Source organism: Oratosquilla oratoria, chromosome 7 (assembly GCF_046742065.1).
Source record: "Oratosquilla oratoria isolate Oo_2021 chromosome 7, ASM4674206v1, whole genome shotgun sequence".
Lineage (NCBI taxonomy): Eukaryota > Metazoa > Arthropoda > Malacostraca > Stomatopoda > Squillidae > Oratosquilla > Oratosquilla oratoria.
The window spans coordinates 7693907-7718159 of NC_134783.1; the positions used below are offsets into that span (position 1 = coordinate 7693907).

General features: G+C 39.3%; 1 protein-coding gene across 2 annotated transcripts in view; it reads left to right on the top strand.

Annotated features, from left to right (window-relative positions):
- The window catches only part of sp3 (phosphatidylinositide phosphatase spermathreecae), a 183581-nt gene that overhangs the window by 133744 nt on the left and 25584 nt on the right, over positions 1-24253 (top strand). For both annotated transcript variants that reach the window (XM_076187778.1, XM_076187779.1), the window contains 3 exons: positions 100-274; positions 1710-1781; positions 2517-2603. In XM_076187778.1, coding sequence (XP_076043893.1) covers positions 100-274; positions 1710-1781; positions 2517-2603 — 334 coding nt within the window. The remainder of the gene's footprint in view (positions 1-99; positions 275-1709; positions 1782-2516; positions 2604-24253) is intronic.

The following is a 24253-nucleotide window of genomic DNA, read 5'->3' on the forward strand; positions in this document are numbered from 1 at the left end:
TGACCTCCCTTATAAAGGGGAAAAAGCCATATGTTACATGTATGGCCTTATATCCTCATAAAAATGTTTTTTACAATTTTTTTTTCTTTTTTCCATTAGGAATCCCTATAACAGAGGACATGATTGTGTATAACCCAGAACTGGCCGGAGAAGATGAAGAGCACTCCATGAGCCCAGAACATGTCAAACATGTTATTGATGATTGCAAGAATCTTTTAGTACCAGATGCTGAGACTATTCTTGGAGCTTGGGGATTGATTGATGCAGACCCTTCGTAAGTTGTACAGATCATCACCTTTTACCTGCATTTACTTGCTACTTTCTCTTGTCACATACCCTCCCAAACTCTACCATGAGCTGCCTCAACCCTTCCTCTAACCCAGCTGCATGCATAGCATTATCTGCAAGCAACAACTGTCTCACCTCCCTCCTCTACTCTCACCAGGTCCAAACCCCAGTCCATCACCCTCGTATTTACCTCTTACACCACCCCATCCATGTACATGTCAAACAACCATGATGACATGACACAACCCCACCTTTACCTCAAACCATTCTTGCTCTCTATTCCCTACCCAGCTTTACTAGTCTTGTAAAAGATTTTTACCACATTCTCCTCCCTTTGGCACCCATTAAACAATCTCATTAGCCAATCTACAATTTCTATTTCTCCCTTTGCCAGACACTCCATATGACATCCACGTAACCCAGGTGTCTCACCAGCTGTCATCCCTTTCAGTGCTCTTTGTATCTCACCTTTTCCCTTAGCCCCATAATTTTCATGGTATTTCCCACTGCTCCAGTCAAACCCTTCCATTCAACAGACCCAGAAATAATCTGCATATATTCCCCTTGCTGCTTTCACTTCCATTAACATCTGTCCTTCTGGAGCCTTTAATTTTTCCCCTACCTGACTCTCCCCTTACTCTTCACTTCCTGCTAAAACATCTTTTTATTCTTTGCAAAATCCTCTGTCCAACACCTACCCACAAGTCAATATCAAGGCAGGAATGGCTTAGTTTACATTTTGTCACATCGGCATTAACCTCTTCCATACGGTGCCGCCTACGTAGGCGGCATGAGGAGCAAGTGGATACGCGAGGCTGCCATATCGGCGTCTTGATTATATTTATTGTAGTTGTCCCAGCGTAACTGACATACTCTCTAAACTGGCTTCATCACATTTTCTATGGTTATCAAAATTCACGGGTGAAAGAAAGAACGATCGATATAAGCGGTGACTATTTTTTATGCCGCGAGTATTATGACGCAACATCGTACGTCTGGCAGCTAATGCTGCCCGCGAGATTTTGGCCCGGAGTGAAGTGGTTAAAATCTGTTCCCTAGCGGTTGTTTATAAACTTTAGATGGGGAGCAAGATTATGCAACTCCTTTGCAACTTATGTTTTCCAAATATCCTACACATAAAATCAAATTCTCGCCACCTACCCCTCTATCTACCTTATTTGTCTACCTTATCTACCAACCTCTTACAGAATACTGCCACAGAGTTTTCCCACTTAGGTCATAAAAGCCAACTAAAACGGTATGGAGTGTTGCCCTCTGTAACCCTATTCTTACAAGAAGTTAAGAAGTCAAAGAAACCAAGTAAACCTTCTGAAAACTGCATTTTTTTCATGTATGGCCAATGCCATGTCAAACCTCTTTGGTCTCAGGAATTTTTATATTCATTCTGTTCATTATTTCAGAATGGGAGATCCTGATCAGATTGATATGGACATAATTCTAGTTTTAACAAGAGATTCGTACTATGTTGCTCAGTAAGTATTTGGTGTTTCTGTTGTTTTAAATTCTTTAATAGATGCCATAAAGTTGATTTAACATACATTAAAATGAAGGTAGAAGTAAAGCATAAGATAAAGGAAGCAAAGAGGTGAGCAAATGTGAAGAAATATTAGTAAAAGAGAGGTGAAAGGCAGAGGTGGGGGGAGTGAACATGAGGGGGTGACCAAGGAAAAGATGGATGAATGAGGTAAAAGGGTCATTGGGAAAGGGAGAAAGGTCTGTTGAGGAAGGAAGGGAGACAACAGAAGATAGGGTTGAGTGGAGAATGGTTGTATATGGATGATGCTGTGATGCATGGAAGGGAGTAGGTGGGGGATTGGGGTATGTGGTGAGGGAGTATGTGTGAATGATATTTTGACACAGTCTGAAGGGATTCCTCCCCATCCCATTTTCTGCATGAGGGTATGGAGAGGTGGGGGGGGGGGGGGGGTCCCAATTAAATGAAGCAGCCTTGCTGTGGATGTGTTCTGTCTTGGCTCATTGCTTCTGACCCAGGACAGTGGGTGAGATGGAAGGATGACCCCATCATCCAGGAGGAGCCAAGAAAAGAGGGCAGAAGAGGTGGTGAATGGGAGTGAGTGGGTGGGGATGAAATGGGTGGGAGTGGATTTATGCCTTTGACTTTGGCTACCTCTCTTGAAAGGGGGAAAAAGCTGTTGGTATATGTATGTTTATGATTTTGCTTCTGGCTTATAAATTTCTTCCAACAGATATGATGATGAAAGTGACATCATTCCAAGATATGAGAGGGTTTCACTGATTGATTTGGAAAAGATTGAAATAGGGCCTTATACATGGTAAGTAAATGACTTGCAAATGTTTCTTTTAGCTTCCTGGTATATATTTTGAATGTGGGTTATTATTTGAATATGTTCACATAATACAGTTTTTCTATTTATGTTATGCTATTTATATTTTTGTTTGGGACCAATGATGGGTACCTGCATAAGATGGTCCTGCAAGATGGACAGCAAAGCTGCCCATTTTCTAAACCTGTCAACCTCCTCACCTCCATCAGAGGCTCACTTAGTCTCTGGACTTGGCCCAAGATCTCTCTCTCTCTCTCAATTTTAGCTGTATTCCTTAACACTTTTTTACACATGGAGAACTGACAACAGTGACTGTTCCCCTTCCCCTAAAACTTTCAGTTAGTGATATAGGAACATCCCCACACTAATACAAAACAGAGCAGTATCTCAGAAATAACAGAATGGAAGCCTTATCCCAGAAAGCCTCATTAACATTACAGTGCTCGACAAGGATGTACGAATGGTTAGCGAGAATGAGTGATGAGGAGTGTTGAGGACTGTTTTTGCTGAAATGCACAATTTTATATAAAAAATTAGCATATGGTTGCATTATTTGACCTATTTTCTTTAAAATGTGTGATTTCCATGTAATTTGATCAAAGACAAGTTACGTTTTTATCCTCTACAAAATTACCAACCACATACCGTCCGACTCACTAATTGCCGACCTCAACCAAACATTGACGGTTTTTGCTCAAATTCACAATTTTATATAAAAAATTAGCATATAGTTGCATTATTTGACCTATTTTCTTTAAAATGTGTGATTTCCATGTAATTTGATCAGAGAAGTTACGCTTTTATCCTCTGCAAAATTACTGACCACAGCTACGATTCGTCCAGCCTGCCATCTATGATCACTGGTGGTATGGATCAAATTACACTCTATTAAGTTTCTTACTATTGTGTTATTAGTGTAATAGATTGCATATAGTTAAATTATTTTGACTATTTTCTTTAAAATGTGTGATTTTCATGTAATTTGACCAATCGTGCATATCAGCAAAAACCGTCAGACGGTATGCATAGCTGTGGTTGGCAATTTTGCAGAAGATAAAAACATAACTTTTCTTTGATCAAATTACATGGAAATCACACATTTTAAAGAAAATACGTCAAATAATGCAACCATATGCTAATTTTTTATATACAATTGTGCATTTCAGCAAAAACCGTTATTGTTCTAGTTTGGTCGGCTATTAATGAGTCAGACGATATTCGTAGCTGTGGTCGGTAAGTTAACAGAGGATAAAAACGTAACTTTTTTTTTTTTTTTTTTATCAAATTACATGAAAATCACACATTTTAAAGAAATTAGGTCACAATGCAATCATATGCTATTTTCTTTATATAAATTCGTGCATTTCAGCAAAAAAACATCCTTGTTTGAGTTTGGTCAGCTATGAGTGAGTGGACGGTATTCATAGCTGTTGTCGGTAATTTTGCAGAGGATAAAAACGTAACTTCTCTTTGATCAAATTGCATGGAAATCGCACATTTGAAAGAAAATAGGTCAAATAATGCAACCATATGCTAATTTTTTATATAAAATCGTGCATTTAAGCAAAAACTGTTCTTGTTCGAGTTTGGTTGACTATGAGCGAGTCGGTCGGCAATTTTGCAGAGGATAAAAACGTGACTTCTCTTTGATCAAATTGCATGAAAATCACACATTTTAAAGAAAATAGGTCAATGCAACCATATGCTAATTTTTTATATAAAATTGTGCATTTCAGCAAAAACCGGACGGTATTCATAGCTGTTGGTAATTTTGCAAAGGATAAAAACGTAACTTCTCTTTCATTAAATTACATGGAAATCACACATTTTAGAGAAAATAGGTCAAATAATGCAACCATATGCTAATTTTTATATAGAATTGTGCATTTGAGCAAAAACCGTCAATGTTTGGTTGAGGTCGGCAATTAGTGAGTCGGACGGTATGTGGTTGGTAATTTTGTAGAGGATAAAAACGTAACTTGTCTTTGATCAAATTACATGGAAATCACACATTTTAAAGAAAATAGGTCAAATAATGCAACCATATGCTAATTTTTTATATAAAATTGTGCATTTCAGCAAAAACAATCCTCAACACTCCTCATCACTCATTCTCGCTAACCGTTGTACATCCTTGTCGAGCACTGCATTTACTCCAGACAACCATGAATGAAAGACCCTTTAGTAAAAGTAAATGGCCAACAAGGGAGAGGGTGGTGGATGGAAGGGTGGTAGATAGGGCTTTAATGGACTACATACTGGTAACCAGGAGAAGAGTAGGAAGAGTTTTGGATGTACATATTCGAGGGGAGAGAGTAGGGGAATATCAGATAATTTTTTGGTGGAAGGTAAGTTGATAGTGGAGGATAGATGGAGAAAGAGGAAAAGAACAAGGTACAGAGGTGCTTGAGTAAAATGCTTAAATGAGAAAGAAGAGTACAAGAAGAATATGAGAGAAGAGTGGGAGGGAGTGAAGGATAGAGTAGAACTAGGAGTGGAGGAGGAATGGAGATGGTTCAAGTAGGGAGTCACAAGGTGTGCAAAGATGGTGTGTGGAACAAAGAGGACAGGATGAAATAGAAGAAAGGGTAGTGAGTGGTGGGATGATGAAGGAAAGTTACAAAATAGGACAAGAGAATCATATGAGAGGTACAAAGAAAAGAGAAGTAAATCATAAGATAGAGGCAAAGAGGAGAGCAGATGTGTAATGGGGAAAGAGTATGATGGAAAATTTTGAAAGTAATGAAAATATGTTTTGGAAGGAAATTAAGAGAGGAAGACAAGGTGAATCAAGTAGAGAAGAAAAGGTAAAAGGTGTAGATGGAGAAATGATAATGAAAGAGACAGCAGTAAGAAGAAGATTGCAGAGTATATTAGGGAGTTGATAAATGTGAAGGAGGATAGGGAGGGAAAGGTAGTTGCAGTGGGAAGCACTAAGAAAATGACAGTGGTGAATGAGAAAAATGAAGGAGAAATAAGGAAAAATGAGGTGAAAGCAGTTATTAAAATGTTGAGAACAGGTAAGGCACCTGGGTTGGATGGGTGCCATGCAGAGAGTCTAACAAAAGGGAGGTACAGTGATGGTGAGGTTGTTTAATGTTTATCTAAAAGAGGGTAGAATTACCAGAGGACTGTAGGTGCCTATATAGTTCCACTTTACAAAGGAAAAGGAGACAAGTGTGTGTGTAGTAGTTTCAGAGGGGTCAGTTTGTTGAGTGTAGTTGGGAAGGCTTATGGGAGGGTCTTGATTGAGAAAATTAGGAGAGGAACAGAGGATTGGTGAGGAACAGTGTGGGTTTAGTACAGGTAGGGGTTGTATGGATCAGATTTTTGTGGTAAGAAAAATATGTGAGGAAGCTTTAGGAAAAGGTAAGGATGTTTTTTGGGCCTTTATGTATTTGAAAAAAAGCTTATGACAGGGTAGACAGGAAGGCACTGTGGGAGGTGTTGCAGATATAAGGGATAGGAGGAGAGCTGTTAAGAGCAGTCAGAGTTTTTATGAGAGTAGTAGAGCCTGTGGTAGAATTAAATATGGAGAGAGTAAGTGGTTTGAGGTAAAGGTGGGCATCACCAGTGGTGTATTATGTTGCCCTGGCTGTTCAATTTATACATGGATGGAGTGGTGCGAGAAGTAAACGCAAGGGTAATAAGCCGGGGACTGAAGATGGTTAAAGAAAATGGAGGAAAGTGGGAGATAAGCCAGTTGTTGTTTGCTGAGGACACTGTGGTTGTAGCGGGATCAGTGGAGGGATTAAGGAAGTTAGCGATGGAGTATGGGAAGGTGTGCAAAAGAAGGAAGGTGAAGATAAATGTGGGTAAAAGTAAGGTGAGATGTACAAGGGAAGAGGTTGGTAGCAAATTGGAAATGAGTATTAAGGGACTGGAGGAAGTTGATAACTTTAGATCCTTGGTTGTGAATGTGGCAGGAAAGGGAGGAGTGGAGGTGGTGGTAGAACATAGAGTGAGAGAAGCAAATAAATGCCTTGGAGAATTAAAAAGTGTAGTGAGAAATAGACACTTGGAAGTAGGTGCTAAAAGGAGATTGTATGAAGGAGTGATTGTGCCAACACCATTGTATAGGGCAAAAACATGGAACATTAGAGATGAAGAGTTTCAATGTGTTTCAGATGAAATTCCTGAGAAGTATGATGGGGGTTGCTAGGCTGGATAGAGTGAGAAATAAGGAGGTGAGGAGGAGAGTGGGAGTGGAAAGGGAGTTGGAGGATAGGGTTGATGAAAGAGTATTGGGATGGTTTGGACACATGGAAAGAATGAGTGAAGAAAGATTAGTAAAAGAGGTGTGGAAGGAGTGAATATGAGGGGCCAACCAAGGATGAGATGGATGGATGGGATTAAAGGGGCATTGGGAAAGAGAAGAATGTCTGTTGGGAGATGAAGGGAGAAGATAGAGGTTAGTGGAGAATGGTTTTGTATGGATGATATTGTGATGTATGGAAGGGTGTAGGTGGAGGATGGTGGTGTATTTACCTAGTTGTATTTTACAGGAAGGGGAGCTACACTTGTGGTGTACTGTCTTTGTATCTCACAGTGTCTAGTTTTTGCACACACTAGATATTCACCACTCTGTGTGGATAACTGTCCTTTTCGAGTTTCTTTTCAAGTCCCCTGGTATTTCTCTTATCCCAATTAATAAGTCCTCTCTATCAAGGACTTCCATGCCTTTCATGATTCTATAGATGGTTAGCAAGCTCTCTCTTTCTCTTCTTTGTTCCAGTTGGTAATTTCAGTTTTGACAATCCTTATATGACAGTTTTGAAAGTGTTGGGGCCATCTTTGTATTTGCTCTCTGGATTCTCTCAATTTTCATTATATTCTTTTTTAGTACTGAGTGAACATAGTGTCACAGCATACTCCAGTGTAGGCTGTATCAGTGTAACTAGTATTTTCTTCACCATTTCTTTGTCCAAGTAGGTAAAAGTCATCTTTATTGATCTTGGCAAGCTGTAAGATTCTCTGACAGTTTTGCTTATCTGTTTATCAGGAGACATGTCATTTGTTTTAATTACTTCCAGGTCTTTTTCAGATTCTACTTTACTTCCTTTGTACCAATTTTATATTGTCCTCATTTTTTTTTACCTTTTCCAAATTCCATTATGGTACATTTCTTGATGTTGATCATCTGCAAAGAAGCTCATGTAATATTCCATATCTTCATCCATGTCATTCACATAAATAGCAAACATTGGAGCCAATACTGATCCCTGTGGAATTCCACTAATCACCTCTTCCCAAGTTGAGCTCTTTTTCTCTGAGCATTACCCTCATATTCCTTCCATGCAAGAAATCCTCCATCCAGCTCAGTAGTTTACCTTGTATTCCTCCTCTGGTTTTCAGTTTTCTTAATTTTTTGTGTGGTACTTTGTCAAAGACTTTTTGTAAGTCTAGGAAAGCACAATGAGCCCATCCATCCCTTTCTTGTATTATGTCTATTAGTCTTGAGTAGAAACAAATCAAATTTGTGGCACATGATCTTTCCTGTCAAAATCCAAATTGTCTTGGGTTTAGTAAATGGTTTTCTTCCAGATGTTTTATCCCTGTGTTCTTAATAACTTTTTCACATATTTTGGCTACAGTGCTGGTAAGAGAAACCAGTCTGTAATTTGTTGGGTCTTCTTTGTTTCCTCCTTTACATATTGGTACAATATTGGCATTTTTCCTGTCCTTTGGTATTTTTCCTTCTTTGTGTGAGCAACTTATTATATATTTTGTCCATTAGTTTGTCTTTACATTGTTTTAGTATCCAATTTGCAATTCAGTGTGGGCTGTGTGATTTCCTGATGTCAAGGAGTATATGTGAATGATGTTTTGACACAGCCCGAAGGGATTTCTTCAGTGTCTTCTCTATTTCTGCATGAGGGAAAGGAGAGGGGGTAAAGTCACAGATTAAACGAAGCAGGCTTGCTGTGGATGTGCTGTTTCTTGCTACATTGCTTTTGACCAAGAGCAGTGGGCCAGATGCAGGGATGACCTATCATCCAGGAGTCAAGAAAAGAGGGAGAGGTGGTATATGGGAGTGGAATATGTGGCAATGAAATTGACTTTGGCTACTTCCCTTGTTATATGTATATAAATGGCCAGTTCCTTCCATTGGAAAAGAACCCTAACATTCTAGGCCTCACATTTGATACTTATATGACCTTCACATCAAAGATCTGATAGTGAAAATAAACAGGAAAACAAAATAATCCTACTAAAATCCGCTGCAAGCACAGACTTTGAACTACAGGGGAAACTATAATTACTGTCTTTAAAGAATTCATAAGAATTACCATCAACTATATTTCCATCCCTAGGATGGAAATATAATTGATGTTTGGGTTGATAAAAGAGTATTGGGGATGGTTTGGACACATGGAAAGAATGAGTGAAGAAAGACTAGTAAAAGAGGTGTGGAAGGCAGAGGTGGAAATATAGTTGATGTTAGATAGGGTTGATGAAAGAGTATTGGGATGGTTTGGACACATGGAATGAATGAGTGAAGAAAGACTAGTAAAAGAGGTGTGGAAGGAGTGAACATGAGGGGTCAACCAAGGATGAGATGGATGGATGGGGTAAAGGGGCATTGGGAAAGAGGGGAATGTCTGTTGATGAAGGATGGGAGAGGACAGAAGATAGGGGTGAATGGAGAATGGTTGTATATGTATGATACTGTGATGCATGAGGTGGAATGGGTGGGGGATGAGGGAGTATGTGTGAGAAATAACTTGATGCAGCCTGAATGGATTTCTTCCTGTCTTCTCCTTTTCTAAATGAGGGGATGGAGAGGGGGGGGGTCGCTGATTTAATGAAGCAGCCTTGCTGTGGATGTGCTGTGTCTTGTGACACTGCTTCTGACCCAGGGCAGTGGGTGAGATGCAGGGATGACCCATCATTCAGGAGGTGCCAAGATAAGAGGGAGGGAAGTGGAATATGATAGGGATGGAATGGGTGAGAGTGGTTTTTATGCCTTTGTTTTTTGGCTACCTCCCTTATAATGGGGAAAAAGCCTTTGGTATATGTATCTACTCATGTATGTATATAGGCCAAAGACATTATCATTAGCAGACAACAAACTGTTATTTCAAGAACTGTCTAGTACTTGCAACCGGGATTTATTGATAATGGGTGATTTCAATTTTACTGACATTGATTGGATGACCCTTGAACATGGCCATATAGGTAGTCGCTTGATTGATTTTCTTGGTGACAATTACTTAATTCAGCATGTAAAAGAGCCCACAAGATATGGAAACTTACTCGATCTATTGATCACTAGCCGTGAAAGCATGGTAACTGATGTAGAAGTTGGTGAATCTGTTGCAAATAGCGATCACAACTTAGTTAGATTCAAACTCCTAAACAATTTTAGAATAGATACTTGTGTTTCTAAAATACACGATTTCAGTAAAGCTCAGTTCATAGGACTACGTCAGGAGCTTCAGCTTACAGATTGGGAGGCAAAATTAAACGAAAGACCTGTAGATCAGGTGTGGGAAATATTTCAAAATACGCTCACTAAGATGATTCAAACTTACATTCCTTTTAAGGACAGACATCCCCCAAATCAGGCTCGCCCAAAGTGGCTCGACAAAGAAACTGAAAAAAGTATTGCTAAAAAGAGACAGGCTTATAAGAAATATAAGTGCTCGGGTGCATCTAATGACTATGAAAGTTATGTATCAATACAGAGAGATTTAAAAAAAGACTAAGAAAAAGAAAACGACGATACGAAATTAACATCGCTGATAAATCCAACGAGAATCCCAAAGAATTCTATAGTTACATTAGAGATAAAAAGGTTGTTAGGAATCACATTGGTCCACTATTATCTGCTGACGGTCAACTTGAATATTCAAATGAAGGAATGTGTAATATCGTAAACAATTATTTTAGCTCGGTATTCGTAAACGAAACACCTCAGTGAATTCCAAACTGAAACCTGTGAAAAGTCTAGGGTAAACTTACTCTCTACGGTAAATATAACAAAAGAAAAAATTAAAAGGTGTATAGATAAACTCAAAGTTAATAAAACACCAGGGCCTGATGGTTGGCATCCAAGAATCTTAAAGGAAATGAAAAATGAGATTGTTGTTCCATTAGAAATTATTTTCAAGAAATCCATCATATCCAGAGATGTCCCAAGAGAATGGAAGCTAGCTAACATTACTCCCATATTCAAAAAAGGTGACAAAAAGAAGCCAAATAACTATAGGCCTATAAGTTTGACTTCAATCGTAGGAAAAATAATGGAAACTATCATCAGAGATGCTATCAAACATCATTTAGAGTAACCGTTTGATAAATGACAGCCAGCATGGTTTCAGACGGAAACATTCTTGCGTGACTAACTTACTCGAATTCTACAACACAGTTATCTCGAATTATGACAAAAGAAACAATATAGATTTAATATATCTAGACTTTGCAAAACTTTTGATACCGTCCCACACGAAAGACTACTTACTAAATTAGCTTTACACGGAATAAATGGTAGCCTATTAGGTTGGACTAGTAATTGGTTGAATGGTCGAAAACAGAGAGTTGTTTTAAATGGAAAAACTTCTAGATGGAAAAATGCTACAAGTGGAGTTCCTCAGGGTTCCATTCTTGGGCCACTTCTATTCATACATACATATACCAAGGCTTTTTCCCCCTTACTAGGGAGGTGGCCAAAAAGTAAAAGGCATAAAATCATTCCCACCCATTCCATCCCTGAAAACACTCCACACCCCTCCACCCTCCCTCCCCTCTCAGCACCTCCTAGATGACGGGTCATCCCTGCACCCTGTCCACTGCCCTGGGTCAGAAGCAGTGTCGCAGGACACAACACATCCACAGCAAGGCCGTCCCCCCATATAAAGGAGAGAACGGGGAGAAATCCCTTCGGGCTGCGTCAAAATTTTGCTCACACACACTACCTCACCCCCCATCCCCCCGTCCATTCCACCTCATGCATCACAACATCTTCCATATACAACCATTCTCCATTCACCCCTGTCTTCTGTCCTCTCCCATACTTCCTCAACAGACATTCCCCTCTTCCCCAAAGCCCCCTTCACCCCATCCATCCATCTCATCCTAGGATGTCCCCTCATGTTCACTCCCTCCACATCTGCCTTCCATACCTCCTTTACTAGTCTTTCTTCACTCATTCTTTCCATGTGTCCAAACCATCCTAATACTCTTTCATCAACCCTATCTCCCAACTCCCTTTCCACCCCTGTTCTCCTCCTCATTTCTCACTCTATCCAGCCTAGTAACCCCCATCATACTTCTCAGACACTTCATCTCAAACACATTCAAGCTCCTCTTCCTCTCTTATGTTCCATGTTTCTGCTCCATACAGTGCTGTGGCACTATCACTCCTTCATACAGTCTCCTCTTAGCATCCATTCCCAAATGTCTATTCCTCATTACACTTTTTAATCCACCAAGGCATTTACTCGCTTCTCTCAATCTACATTCTACCTCCACCTTTAATCCACCTTTTCCTGCCACATTTGCACCCAAGTATCTAAAACTATCCACTTCCTCCAGTTGCTCTCCCTTAATGCTCACTTCCAGATTACTGCCACTTTCACCCCTTGTACATCTCATCACCTTACTTTTACTCACATCTTCAGCTTTCTTCTATCACACACACTCCCAAACTCTGTCACCAACTTCCTCAATCCCTCCTCCGATCCTGCCACAAGCGCAGTGTCATCCGCAAACAACAGCTGGCTCACCTCCCACTTTTCTCCATTTTCTTTAACCATCTCCAATCCCTGACCCACTACCCTTGCATTTACCTCTCGCACCACCCCATCCATGTATAAGTTGAATAGCCAGGGTGACATAACGCATCCTTGACGAAGTCCCACCTTTACCTCAAACCACTCACTCTCTCCATTTCTAATCCTGACACAAGCTCTACTACTCTCATAAAAACTCTTGACAGCTCCACGAAGCTTTCCTCCTATCCCGTATATCCGCATAACCTCCCACATTGCCTTTCTGTCTACCCTGTCGTAAGCCTTTTCCAGATCCATAAAGGCCCAAAAAACATCCTTCCCCTTTCCTACAGCTTTCTCACATATCTGTCTTACCACAAAAATCTGATCTACACAACCTCTACCTGTCCTAAATCCACACTGTTCCTCACCAATTACTCCCTCTGTTCCTCTCCTAATCCTCTCAATCAAGATCCTCCCATAAGCCTTCCCAACTATACTTAACAACCTAATCCCTCTGAATCTACTACTTTCACACTTGTCCCCCTTTCCCTTGTAAAATGGAACTATACAAGCACTCCTCCAGTCCTCCGGCACTCTACCTTCTCTCCAGCAAACATTGAATAACCTCACCAACCAGTCCACCATCACTGTACCTCCTTTTTTAAGACATTCTGCATGGCATCCATCCAGACCAGGTGCCTTACCTGCTTTCATCTTAACTGCTGCCTTCACTTCATCCTTCCTTATTTCTCCTCCATTTTCCTCACTCATCACTCTCATTTTCTTAGCATTTCCCACTGCAGCTATCTTTCCCTCCCTATCCTCCTTCACATTTAGCAACTCCCTAAAATATTCTGCCCATCTTCCCCTTACTGCCTTCTCCTCCATTATCATCTCTCCATCTGCACCTTTTACCTTTTCTTCTCTACTTGATTTGCCTCCTCTTCCTCTCTTAATTTCTTTCCAAAACATCTTTTTATTACTTTCAAAATTTTGTCATACTCTTACCCCATTTTACATCTGCTCTCCTCTTTGCCTCCTTTACCTTTTTCTTTACTTCTCTTTTCTTTTCTTTGTACGTCTCATATGACTCCCTCGTCCTATTTTGTAACCAATCTGTGTAAGCTCGCTTCTTCTCTTCTACAATCTTCTTCATTTCCTCATCCCACCATTCACTACCCTTCCTTCTATTTCCTCCTGTCCTTCTTGTTCCACACACCATCTTTGCACACTTTGTGACTCCCTCCTTGAACCATCCCCATTCCTCCTCCATACCTACCTCTACTCTATCCTTCACTCCCTCCCACTCCTCCTTCAGCTTCTTCTTGTACTCCTTCTCCTTTTCCTCTTCATTTAAAGATTTCACTCTAAGCACCTCCCTACCTTTTGTCCCTTTCCTCTTTCTCCATCTGTCCTCCACTCTCAACTTACCTTCCACCAGAAAATGATCTGATATACCCTCTCCCCTTAGGACATGTACATCCTTAACTCTTCCTATCATAATCCTATTTACCACTACATAGTCCATTAAAGCTCTATCTACCACCCTTCCCTCCACCACCCTCTCCCATGTGTACTTATGCTTGACTTTCTTCCGAAACACTGTATTTGCTATCATCAACTCTCTTTCTAGACACATTTCCACCATCAACTCTCCACTACCATTCTTTCCTGGAACTCCACATTTCCCAACCACTCCATCAATTGGATCCTTTCCTACCCTAGCATTAAGGTCTCCCAGTACTATTACATTTACACTTCTCCCTAAACCCTCTATGCACTCATCTATCCAAAAGCCTCCCTTTCTTCTACACTCTTCTCACTGCCAGGCCCATATGCACTTACAAAAACCCACATCTCCTTTCCCAGTTTCACCTTCATCCACATTATCCTTGAGGAAACCTCCTTCCACTCCACTACACGTTTACCTATCTCTTCACTTACTAGTATAGCCACCCCTTCCCTCCCTCGCCCTCTCTTCACTCCTGATAACCTCCCACTTACACTCCCAAACTTACAATCGCCCTTCCCTTTCAACTTACTTTCACTCAAAGCCAACACATCCATCTTTCTTCTCACAAACATACCACCTATCTCTTCCCTTTTACTCTCATCTGTACCACATCCACGCACATTAAAAGACCCAAACCTTAGGGTGCTGGTCCGAGAACTTCCAGACCCTCTTATGCCTTTGCTTTTACTTTTAGGAATGTGCCCTGTGGGGCTACAAGGAGAAGGATGCCTAGTCCCAATCCCCGTCCCTTTCTTCTCGCCTCTTACGATCCAAGTGGGAATACTTGGTGGCAGTATTCTTTTCCCCCACCACAGGGAATCCCCCCCCACACACACACACACACAGAGAAAAAGAATACTCAGAGAAATGGTACAGGACAGCAACAAGGGGTTGGGGGACAGCATAACGGAGGGACAGTTGTAGTATAAAAGTGTCATCATTTCTCTATGAACAGAGTTTTCCTCTATCATAGACAAAATGATGTGTGGCTCTGGTCCGTAGGGGCGCCCCATATAGACCCTAAAGTATCGACTGCATGCTACTTTGCCACAATAGCAAGCAGCCAATACCCCAGACGGGTACTTCTATTCATAGTATATATAAATGATATAGACCATGGACTAAAAGCTACTGTTTCCAAATTTGCTGATGATACAAAACTGTGCGGAGTGGCAAATGATCACTCAAACCAATTAGATATTCAAGAAGATTTAGATAAATTACAGCAATGGTTTGAAAAGTGGCTAATGAAATTTAACACAAGTAAATGCAAGGTAATGCATATAGGTAAAAATAACAGTAAGTACGATTACAAGTTATTTGGAAATTCATTAACAAAAGTGGATAGTGTAAAAGATCTCGACGTAATTATCAGTAACGATCTCAAATCATCCAAGCAGTGTATTTCAGCCTCGGAGAAAGCAAATAAGATTCTAGGACTGATTGCGCAATCTTTTGATTTCAAAAGTCCATCACTCATTAACAAGCTATATAAATCATTAGTTCATCCACATTTAGAATATGCTGTTTCCGCATGGTCACCGAATCTCGTTAAAGACATTGACAGACTGGAAAAAGTACAACGGCGATCCACAAAACTGATTCCAAATATCAAAAATAAATCATACGAAAATCGACTAAAACATATGAATCTGTTTTCCCTAAAAAAGCTTAGACTCAGAGGTGACTTGATACAGGTCTTTAAGATTTTAAAGGGAATTGACAACATCAAAAGTGACCAAATTTTCACATTGAATGAGAATCAGACAAGAAACAATGGTCTCAAACTGTCCGGAAATAGATTCAATTTGGAAGTAGGTAGAAATAACTTTGCCAACCATGTAGTTAATGAATGGAATAAACTTCCTGCACAGGTAGTGCAATGTAGTTCAGTTCAAAGCTTTAAAAATCATTTAGATAAACACCTAAGCAAGATGCTGTAATGATTATAATTTATTTTATATTATTTGTTTTTGTTTTGTTATAATTTGTCTGTCTGATTTTCATTTATTATTAGTTATATGTCAATTTATCATTATTTACTATTTACCTGTTTGTTTATTATTTAACTATACCTATGCATTTATTTATGTATTTTATTTGTTATTTACATTATTATAGTTTTTATTTATTATTTGATCATTATTATGATTTTTTTTGCATCCGACCTAGATATGGACCAAAAGGTCTCCTGTCGGCATGCTCGGCCTTTGTAATCCTTTGTATATTTCCATAGCATGGTCCCCAATTATTAGCAAAACAAGCACAAACATTTTGCTAACAATACAAAATAAAGCACGGAGAGTAATAACAGAATACACTAAAACTACTCCAATAAGACACCTGCACAGAAAAACTAAAATCCTCCCTTGGGAACATCACATGAAAATAATGGGTACACATTTCTATGCTAGAACCCTAAACACCACCCATCCATCTTATATCACACAAGCACTACCAGCTGAATGTGACCAAAATAAAACACCCCAGCATATATCCACATATACAACCTTCTACCTGCATGACATGATAAATCCACATAAAAACACATTCACACTCAGATCACTAAACAAGCTCTCCAAGGCAGACCACTGAAATCAATACTCCTCCTGTACCTCAAAAACATCATCCCCTTGGAAAAATCCACACTGGCATGTTTGTATTCAGGACACCATACAGCAATGCAATAGTATCAACACAAAATAGGCTTGGCCACAGATTCAAACTGCCTTAGATGCAGCTACCACACAAAAGACACAAAGCACCTCATTGTATGATGCCCAGCACAAACAATCCCTAAACAAAATATGACTTCCCTGAGTGACTTATGGGCCTATCCAAGAGCTGTTGGTCTTTTGAAAGAGACTTAGGGTAACAGATTGATTGATTGATTGATACAACACAAACAATAATCCAAGGTTTCTTCCCAAAGAGATCTGTGGGAAGGCACCAAGACCATTGCCAGCTACTGTGGAGCTGCAGGATTTTTATTTCAAGGAATTGTAGAATTTAGAAGGGAATAGTGAGGCTTTGATTGTGGCCAGGAAAATGACCGATGGGAGAGGAGAATGATAAAGTGAGCAAAAGAGGATATACAAAGAGCACTGAAAGAGATGAAAGCTGGTAACGCACATGGGTTACATAGTTGTCATGTAGAGTGTCTCACAAAGGGTGGACTAATTATAGTGAAATAGTTGGGAAAATGTTTACTGGGTGTCAAAAGGAAGGAAGTGTACCAGTAGATTCGAGGAATGCATATATAGTTCCACCATACAAAGGGACAAGGGATAAGGATATAATAGGTTTAAGAGGGATCAGTCAGTTAAGTGGTGTATGGAAGGGTGTTAATTGAGGGGATTAGGAGGGGAACAGAGGGAATAGTTGAGGAAGAACAGTAGGAGAGGAAGAGGGTGCATAGATCAAATATTTACAGTAAGACAGATGAGAGATTTTGGCAAAGGGTAAGGATGTGTTTTGTAGAGTGTATTGAGAATACACAAGATAAGGGAAAATCTGTTGAGGACAGTAATTTTTTTTTTATACGATAAAGCTTGTGTGAGGGTCAGGAATGGAGAGAGTGAATGGTTTAAAATCAAGTAGGGGCTGCACTAGAGCTGTGTAATGTCATCATGTGACAAGTGTTGGATGAGTAATTGGAGTTTTTGGGTGAAAGTAGAGGGAAGTGGGAGGTAAGCCAGTTCATTTGCAGATGGCTTGTGTTTGTGGCTGAGGTGGGAAAGAATAGACTGAAGCAATTGATGGAGTTTAAGAGTGTGTGTGAGAGTAGAATACTGAAATTAAATCAGTGCAAAAGTAAGGTAATGAGATTTTTAAGGATTGATGATGGTGGCAGGTTGGATGTGAATTTAAAATATGTGAAGCTGGAGGAAGTGGTGAGTATTTGGTGTCACATGTGGTGATGGGTAGGGGAGTGAAGAAGGATGTGAATTATAGAGTAAAAGAGGCAGGTAAATGTACTGTGGTGGGGGGGGAATGAAGTTGTGAGAAATGGGTGTCAGTGGATGAATGCGAAGAGAAGGTTGTATGAGGGAATGATTTTACCCAAGGCATGATATGAAACAGAGACTGAAATTAAAAAGGGAAGAAAGGAAAATCCTAAACATGATGAATAGAGTGAGAAATGTGGATGTGGGGTAGAGAGCAAGGGTGGAAAGAGCTGGCACAGAGTAGATGAAAGAGTGGTGAGGTAGTTTGGGCATATTTTTGGAAAAGATGAGTGAGGAAAGATTATCAAAAAGAATATGAAAAGCAGAATTGGATGAAGTTAACTTGAGGAAGACTGAGAATGAGGGTGGCTGAATTGGGCAAAGGGGACATTTGAAGGTAGAGAAATGTTTTGTCAAGCAAGAATGAAAGTGCAAAAGGAATGAATTAATGGAGAGTGGTTATAAATAGAGGAAATTAAACACATCTACTCTTAAATTTTTCAAGTGGATAAGGGAGGGTGTCACCATGTAGTGAAGCAATGAGAGAAAACTAGTTTCACTTGTTGGGCCCTGCCATGGAGGTGCTGTGTAATGCTCAATTGCCTTTAATCAGTGTGGTGGGAGACAGGAATCCATTCATCCATGAGTGGGAAAAGGCCTTTTGGTATGTATGTATATATGTATGTAGGTATGTGTATGTATGTATATTTATTTTTCAACTTTGGTTTATCCCCAGACAAAGTGGGAGTGCCCAACCTGTCCTCAAGTATTCAAACCCCAACAGGATAAGAAAGGGAAAGGTATTTTATCACAACCCAATAAAGAAAACATTAATAATGCTATATGTCAGAAAATACTTAGAGAGAAAGACAAGTTTCATCTCAAGTATGATAAGAGGCCACCAAACCTCATGTAGGAGAATCTTGCCCTCAAAGTTCCTCTTATCTATTATTTAATATTTCTCTTTTTTCTTGTTCATTGCTTTCCTTGTCACAGTGCTGTATCTATAATAATAATAGTATGCATTATGTATGCTGGTTTATTAATAGAATGGTTAACAAATGGAATAGACTAAGTAAGCATGTAGTGAGCACTGAAATTATTGGTTGTTTTAAGAGGAGGTTAGATAACTATGGATGGGGATGATAGGTGGTAATGGACATGGAACTGCCTTGTGTAGGCTTTATGGTCTCTTGAAGTCTCCTTCATCTATTCTTATGTTAATTTTAGGAACAAATACAGAAGAATGGCATATGGAAAAAAAAAACTGGTTGTCCTGGAAGTGATAGAGGAGAGATTTAAGGACAGCAGAAAAGAAAGTTTCCACACTGGGGTATTGACTGCATGGTAACACGCAGTAGTGATTACATGGTAACATGCAGCCAGTGCTGTAGGGACTGTTTTAGGGTACCCCTGTGGACCAGAAATAAACATCATTTGTCTATGTTAGAGTACTATCCATGGAGGAATGATGCTGCTTCTGTACTACAGCTGTCCCTTGAAATTGCCCTTTACTACTTCTAACATCCAGGGGGGAGAAGGGGTGGCTATACTAGTAAGTGAAGATATAGGTATATGTGTAGTGGAGTGCAAGGAGGTTTCTTCAAGGTTAATGTGGATGAAGGTGAAACTGGGAAATGTGATGTGGGTTTTTGTAAGTGCATATGGGCCTGGTAGTGAGAAGAGTGTAGAGGAAAGGGATGCTCTATGGATAGATTTGAATAAGTGTATAGTAGGATTAGGGAGAAATGTCAATGTATTTGTATAGGGAGACTTATGCTAGAGTAGGAAATAAACTAATAGACAGAGTGGTTGGTAAGTGTGGAGTTCCAGGAAAAAATCATACTGGAGAGTTGATGGCAAATACAGTGTTTAGGAAGAAAGTCAAGCATAAGTACACATGGGAGAGGGTGGTGGTGGATGGAAGGGTGGTAGATAGAGGATTAATGTACTATATAGTGGTAACCAAGAGTATAATAAGAGATAAGGATATACATGTTCTAAGGGGAGAGAGTGGGGGAATATCAGATCATATTTTGGTGGAAGGTAAGTTGAGAGTGGAGAATAGATGGAGAAAGAGGAAAAGGACAGAAGTTAGTGAGGCACTTAAAGTGAACTGCTTAAATGAGAAAGAAATTGAGGAGTACAAGAGGAAGCTGAGAGAAGAGTGGGAGGGAGTGAAGGATAGAGTAGAACTAGGAGTGGAGGAGGAATGGAGATGGTTCAAGGAGGGAGTCACAAGGTGTGCACAGTTGGTGTGTGGAACAAGGACAGGATGAAATAGAAGGAAGGGTAGTGAGTGGTGGGATGAGGAAGCAAAGAAGGTTGTAGAAGAGAAGATGTGAGCTTTCACAGATTGGTTACAAAATAGAACAAGATAATCATATGAGAGGTACAAAGAAAAGAAAAGAGAAGAGAAGTAAAGCATAAGATAAAAGAGGCAAAGAAGAGAGCATATGTGGAATGGAGTAAGAGTATTTATGAAATTTTTTAAAGTAATAAAAACATGTTTTGGGATGAAATTAAGAGAGGAAGAGGATGTGAATGAAGTAGAGAAGAAAAGGTAAAAGGTGCAGATGGAGAGATGATAATGGAAGAGAAGGCAGTAAGAGGAAGATGGGCATATTATTTTAGAGTTGCTAGATGTGAAGGAGGATAGGGAAGGAATGATGGTTGCAGTGGGAAGCGCTAAGAAAATGACATTGATGGATGAGGGAAATGGAGGAGAAATAAGGAATGATGAGATGAAGGCAGTTGTTAAGATGATGAGAGCAGGTAAGGCACCTGGGTTGGATGGGTGTCATGCAGAATGTCTAAAAAAAAAAAGGAGGTACAGGGGTCCCTCAAATAACGCGGATTCGAATAACACGGATTCAATCATACGTGGATTTTATTTGAAAACCATCTCAAATGTAGAGAACCGTTTTAAAATTCGCGCCGAGTCGGGCACGAATATGCACACACGCGGCACCATCACAAACAATTTTACTGCTCAAACCTGTTAAAGTGTAATGTTTCTTTCGTTTGGAACACAACTAATAAGTCTGATAATGACTGCACTTGTCGTGTCTTAATTTCTCTTATGAGGTTCTTATTACTGGCTGTGGTGGTTTGGGAGATCAAAAACAGACATATACACGCTTACACACTTGTAGACACGCACACGTAGACACGTGTTAGACAACCATGCGCGTGCATGTACACACAAATACGAACACAGACACACGCACGTACATGCTTACTTGTACATGTTAACACACACACACACACACACACACACACACACACACACTTTCAACGAACGGACGGCTTGACGAACGCTCTGAAGAAAAGTGCAGATTGAGGATACCAACGCAAAGAGAAGTGCCTTTTTGTATTTGCAGGGGGGGGGAATTGCTCGTGAGGTAGTGGGAAAGTAAGGAAAGAGGAGAGGGGGAGGGATTACTGGGGAAATGGAAGGTAATGAGGATGTGGAGGACTTGGCCCAGGCAGACGGGCGGAAGGTCAACATGAAACGACCACCGGATGACGAAATGGCAAATAAAAATGTAAAGATTAGAAGTATAGAGAGGAGAAATACAGTAGAAAGTGACGAGAATATGTTCCAGGGATTTAAAGAGGGTGGGGGGGACACAACCCCCCCCAGACTGATAAGACTAGAGGAGAGAGTTGATAAGGTGATCGAGGACTTGGAACGTAAGTTAGGTAATGTAGGCTCCATTCTCCAAAGAATTGAAAGATTGGAACAACTAGAGAAGGCTAACAGAAACTTAACTGAAGAAGTAGAGGACCTAAAAAGACAGTTAGGAAATGTAAAGGAGGAGAATGAGAAATTGAAGAAGAATAGTAATGAAAACAGTGAGAAAATAGCTACAGAAGCTAAAAATTGGAGAATAACTCAAGAAGGGAATAAGGTTTCATTCACTGACATAGTCAAACAGCAATTGAAAGAACATAATGAAGACTCAGTTATTAAAGTGATGAGACAGAAGGAGAACATAGTAAGAGAATTAGCTGACAAAAAGAAATGTATAATTATATTAGGAATGGAAGAGAAACATAACCCAGATAGAACCGCAAGAATCAAGGAGGAAAATGAAAGGGTAAGCAGTTTATTAAAATTAGTCCAGGAAGATGAACCAGAAATTATAAAGGAAATTGAGGAAAAATTCAGACTCGAAAAATATAGTACAGATAAGACCAGACCAATTAAGATTAAATTCAGGTCACAAACAACGGCAGAGAAAATTCTATCCAAGACAGGGAAACTAGCAACAAATGATCAATATAAAAAGGTATGGATAAAAAGAGAAATGAATAAGGAGGAAAGAGAGGCAGAAAAACAGAAAAGAATTGAAGCTAAGGCAAAAAACGAGGAAAGAACGGAGTCAGAGAAAGAGAGATTCTATTGGAGAGTAGTGAACATGAAAATAAAGCAGTTCGACATACTAAAGAAAAACATAAGGGAAACAGAGAACACAATGGAAGTGGCAGAAAACTAAGAGTGTCTTACACAAATATAGATGGATTGATAACAGGATTGAATGAACTGAATGATTATTTGAAAGAAAAAGAACCGGACATAATGGGAATTGTAGAAACAAAATTAAAAGGCCCACTACCACCCAACAGTGTAGGACATGATACATACAATTATTGGATTAGAAACAGAGAGAAAAAACAAGGGGGTGGAGTTATGTTCCTGACAAAGAAGGATATAAACGTGAAAGGTGTCATATATGGAAAGAATACAGTAGAGATGATTATGATAGAAGTGGAAGACCGAGATAAGAAGAGCAGAAAATTTGTGATCAACTATGTGCCTCCGAAAACAGCCTCATGGGAGGAGAATGAACATAAAAGTATGTTAGAGGACACAAAGATAGCATTAACTAAAATAATGGAAGACGGAGGAAGAATAGTTATGATGGGCGACTTTAATTGCAAAGAAATCTGCTGGGAAGAAATGACAGTAAAGAGTGGTGATGACTCATGGGGAAATGCTCTACTTGAGATGATTACTGACCATTCAATGACACAATGGATACAAGAGAACACTAGGTATAGAAATGAAGAAGAACCATCGAGGCTAGACTTAATAATTACATCTGAACCTAGAATAGTGGACAAGATTGAATATAAAACACCAATAGGTAAAAGTGACCACATATTGATTGAACTGGAACTTAATGAAGAAAAATATATGAAAAGAAATGAACAATATAGAAAAGGAAGAATGATGTATGAAAAAACAAACTTTGATAAAATAAGAGAATTCTTCCAACAAGAAAACTGGGAAGAAATATACAAAGAAGAAACATCAGTGGAAGAGAAATGGAATATTTTGACAAAAATTTACAAAGAAGGAGTGGAAAAGTATGTCCCAAGACAAAAACAAGAAAAAGAATATGTAAAATGCTGGTACAACAAAAGTTGTAGGGAGTTAAAAGACAAAAGAGACAAAGCCTGGACCGGATGGAAAAAAGACAGAAGACCTGAAAAATGGAAAATATATACTGGTTATAGAAATGAATATGTACAAAAGTGCAGAGAGGAAAAAAGAAAATATGAAAAAGATGTTATAGAAAAGTGTAAAGATCAACCAAAACTATTCTACAGATTTGTAAACAATAAACTGAAAAACAAACAAGACTTGGAGAAATTAAGACAAGGGGGAGTTGAATACACTGAGGAAATGGAAATGGCAGAAATTATGAACAAACATTTTAAATCAGTGTTTACAAGGGAAAATATACAACCTGAAGAGATTGAGTGGAAGGAAAAAGTCCCCCCTATGGAAGAAATAGAAGTAACGAAGAATGAAATATTGACACACTTGGGTAATTTTGATGTCAGAAAATCGCATGGGCCAGATGAAATAGCAAACTGGATTCTGAAAGAATGTAGGAATGAACTGGCAGACAAAATACATAGCATAATAAGCAGTTCCTTAAAAGAAGGAAAAGTTCCAGAAGATTGGAAAAAAGCAAATATAGTACCTATATATAAAGGAGGAAATAAAGAAGAACCTACCAACTATAGACCAGTCTCTCTAACAAGTACAATAGCAAAAATATGTGAAAGAATTATCAAAAGTAGATGGGTAAAATACTTGGAAAAAAACAACGTACTAAATCCAAGGCAATTTGGATTCAGACAAGGACGATCATGCGTCACCAATTTAATATGTTTCTATTCAAGGCTAATAGATATAATACAAGAAAGAGATGGATGGGCTGATTGTGCATTTCTAGACCTAAAAAAAGCTTTTGACAAAGTACCACATAAGAAGTTGCTTAAGAAATTAGAATATGAAGGAGGAATACAAGGTAAATTGCTAAATTGGATGGAAGACTTTTTGCAAGAAAGAAAAATGCGAGTAGTGATAAGAGATCAGCACTCAAAATGGAATGAAGTAATAAGCGGTGTCCCGCAGGGAACAGTTCTGGCCCCAATAATGTT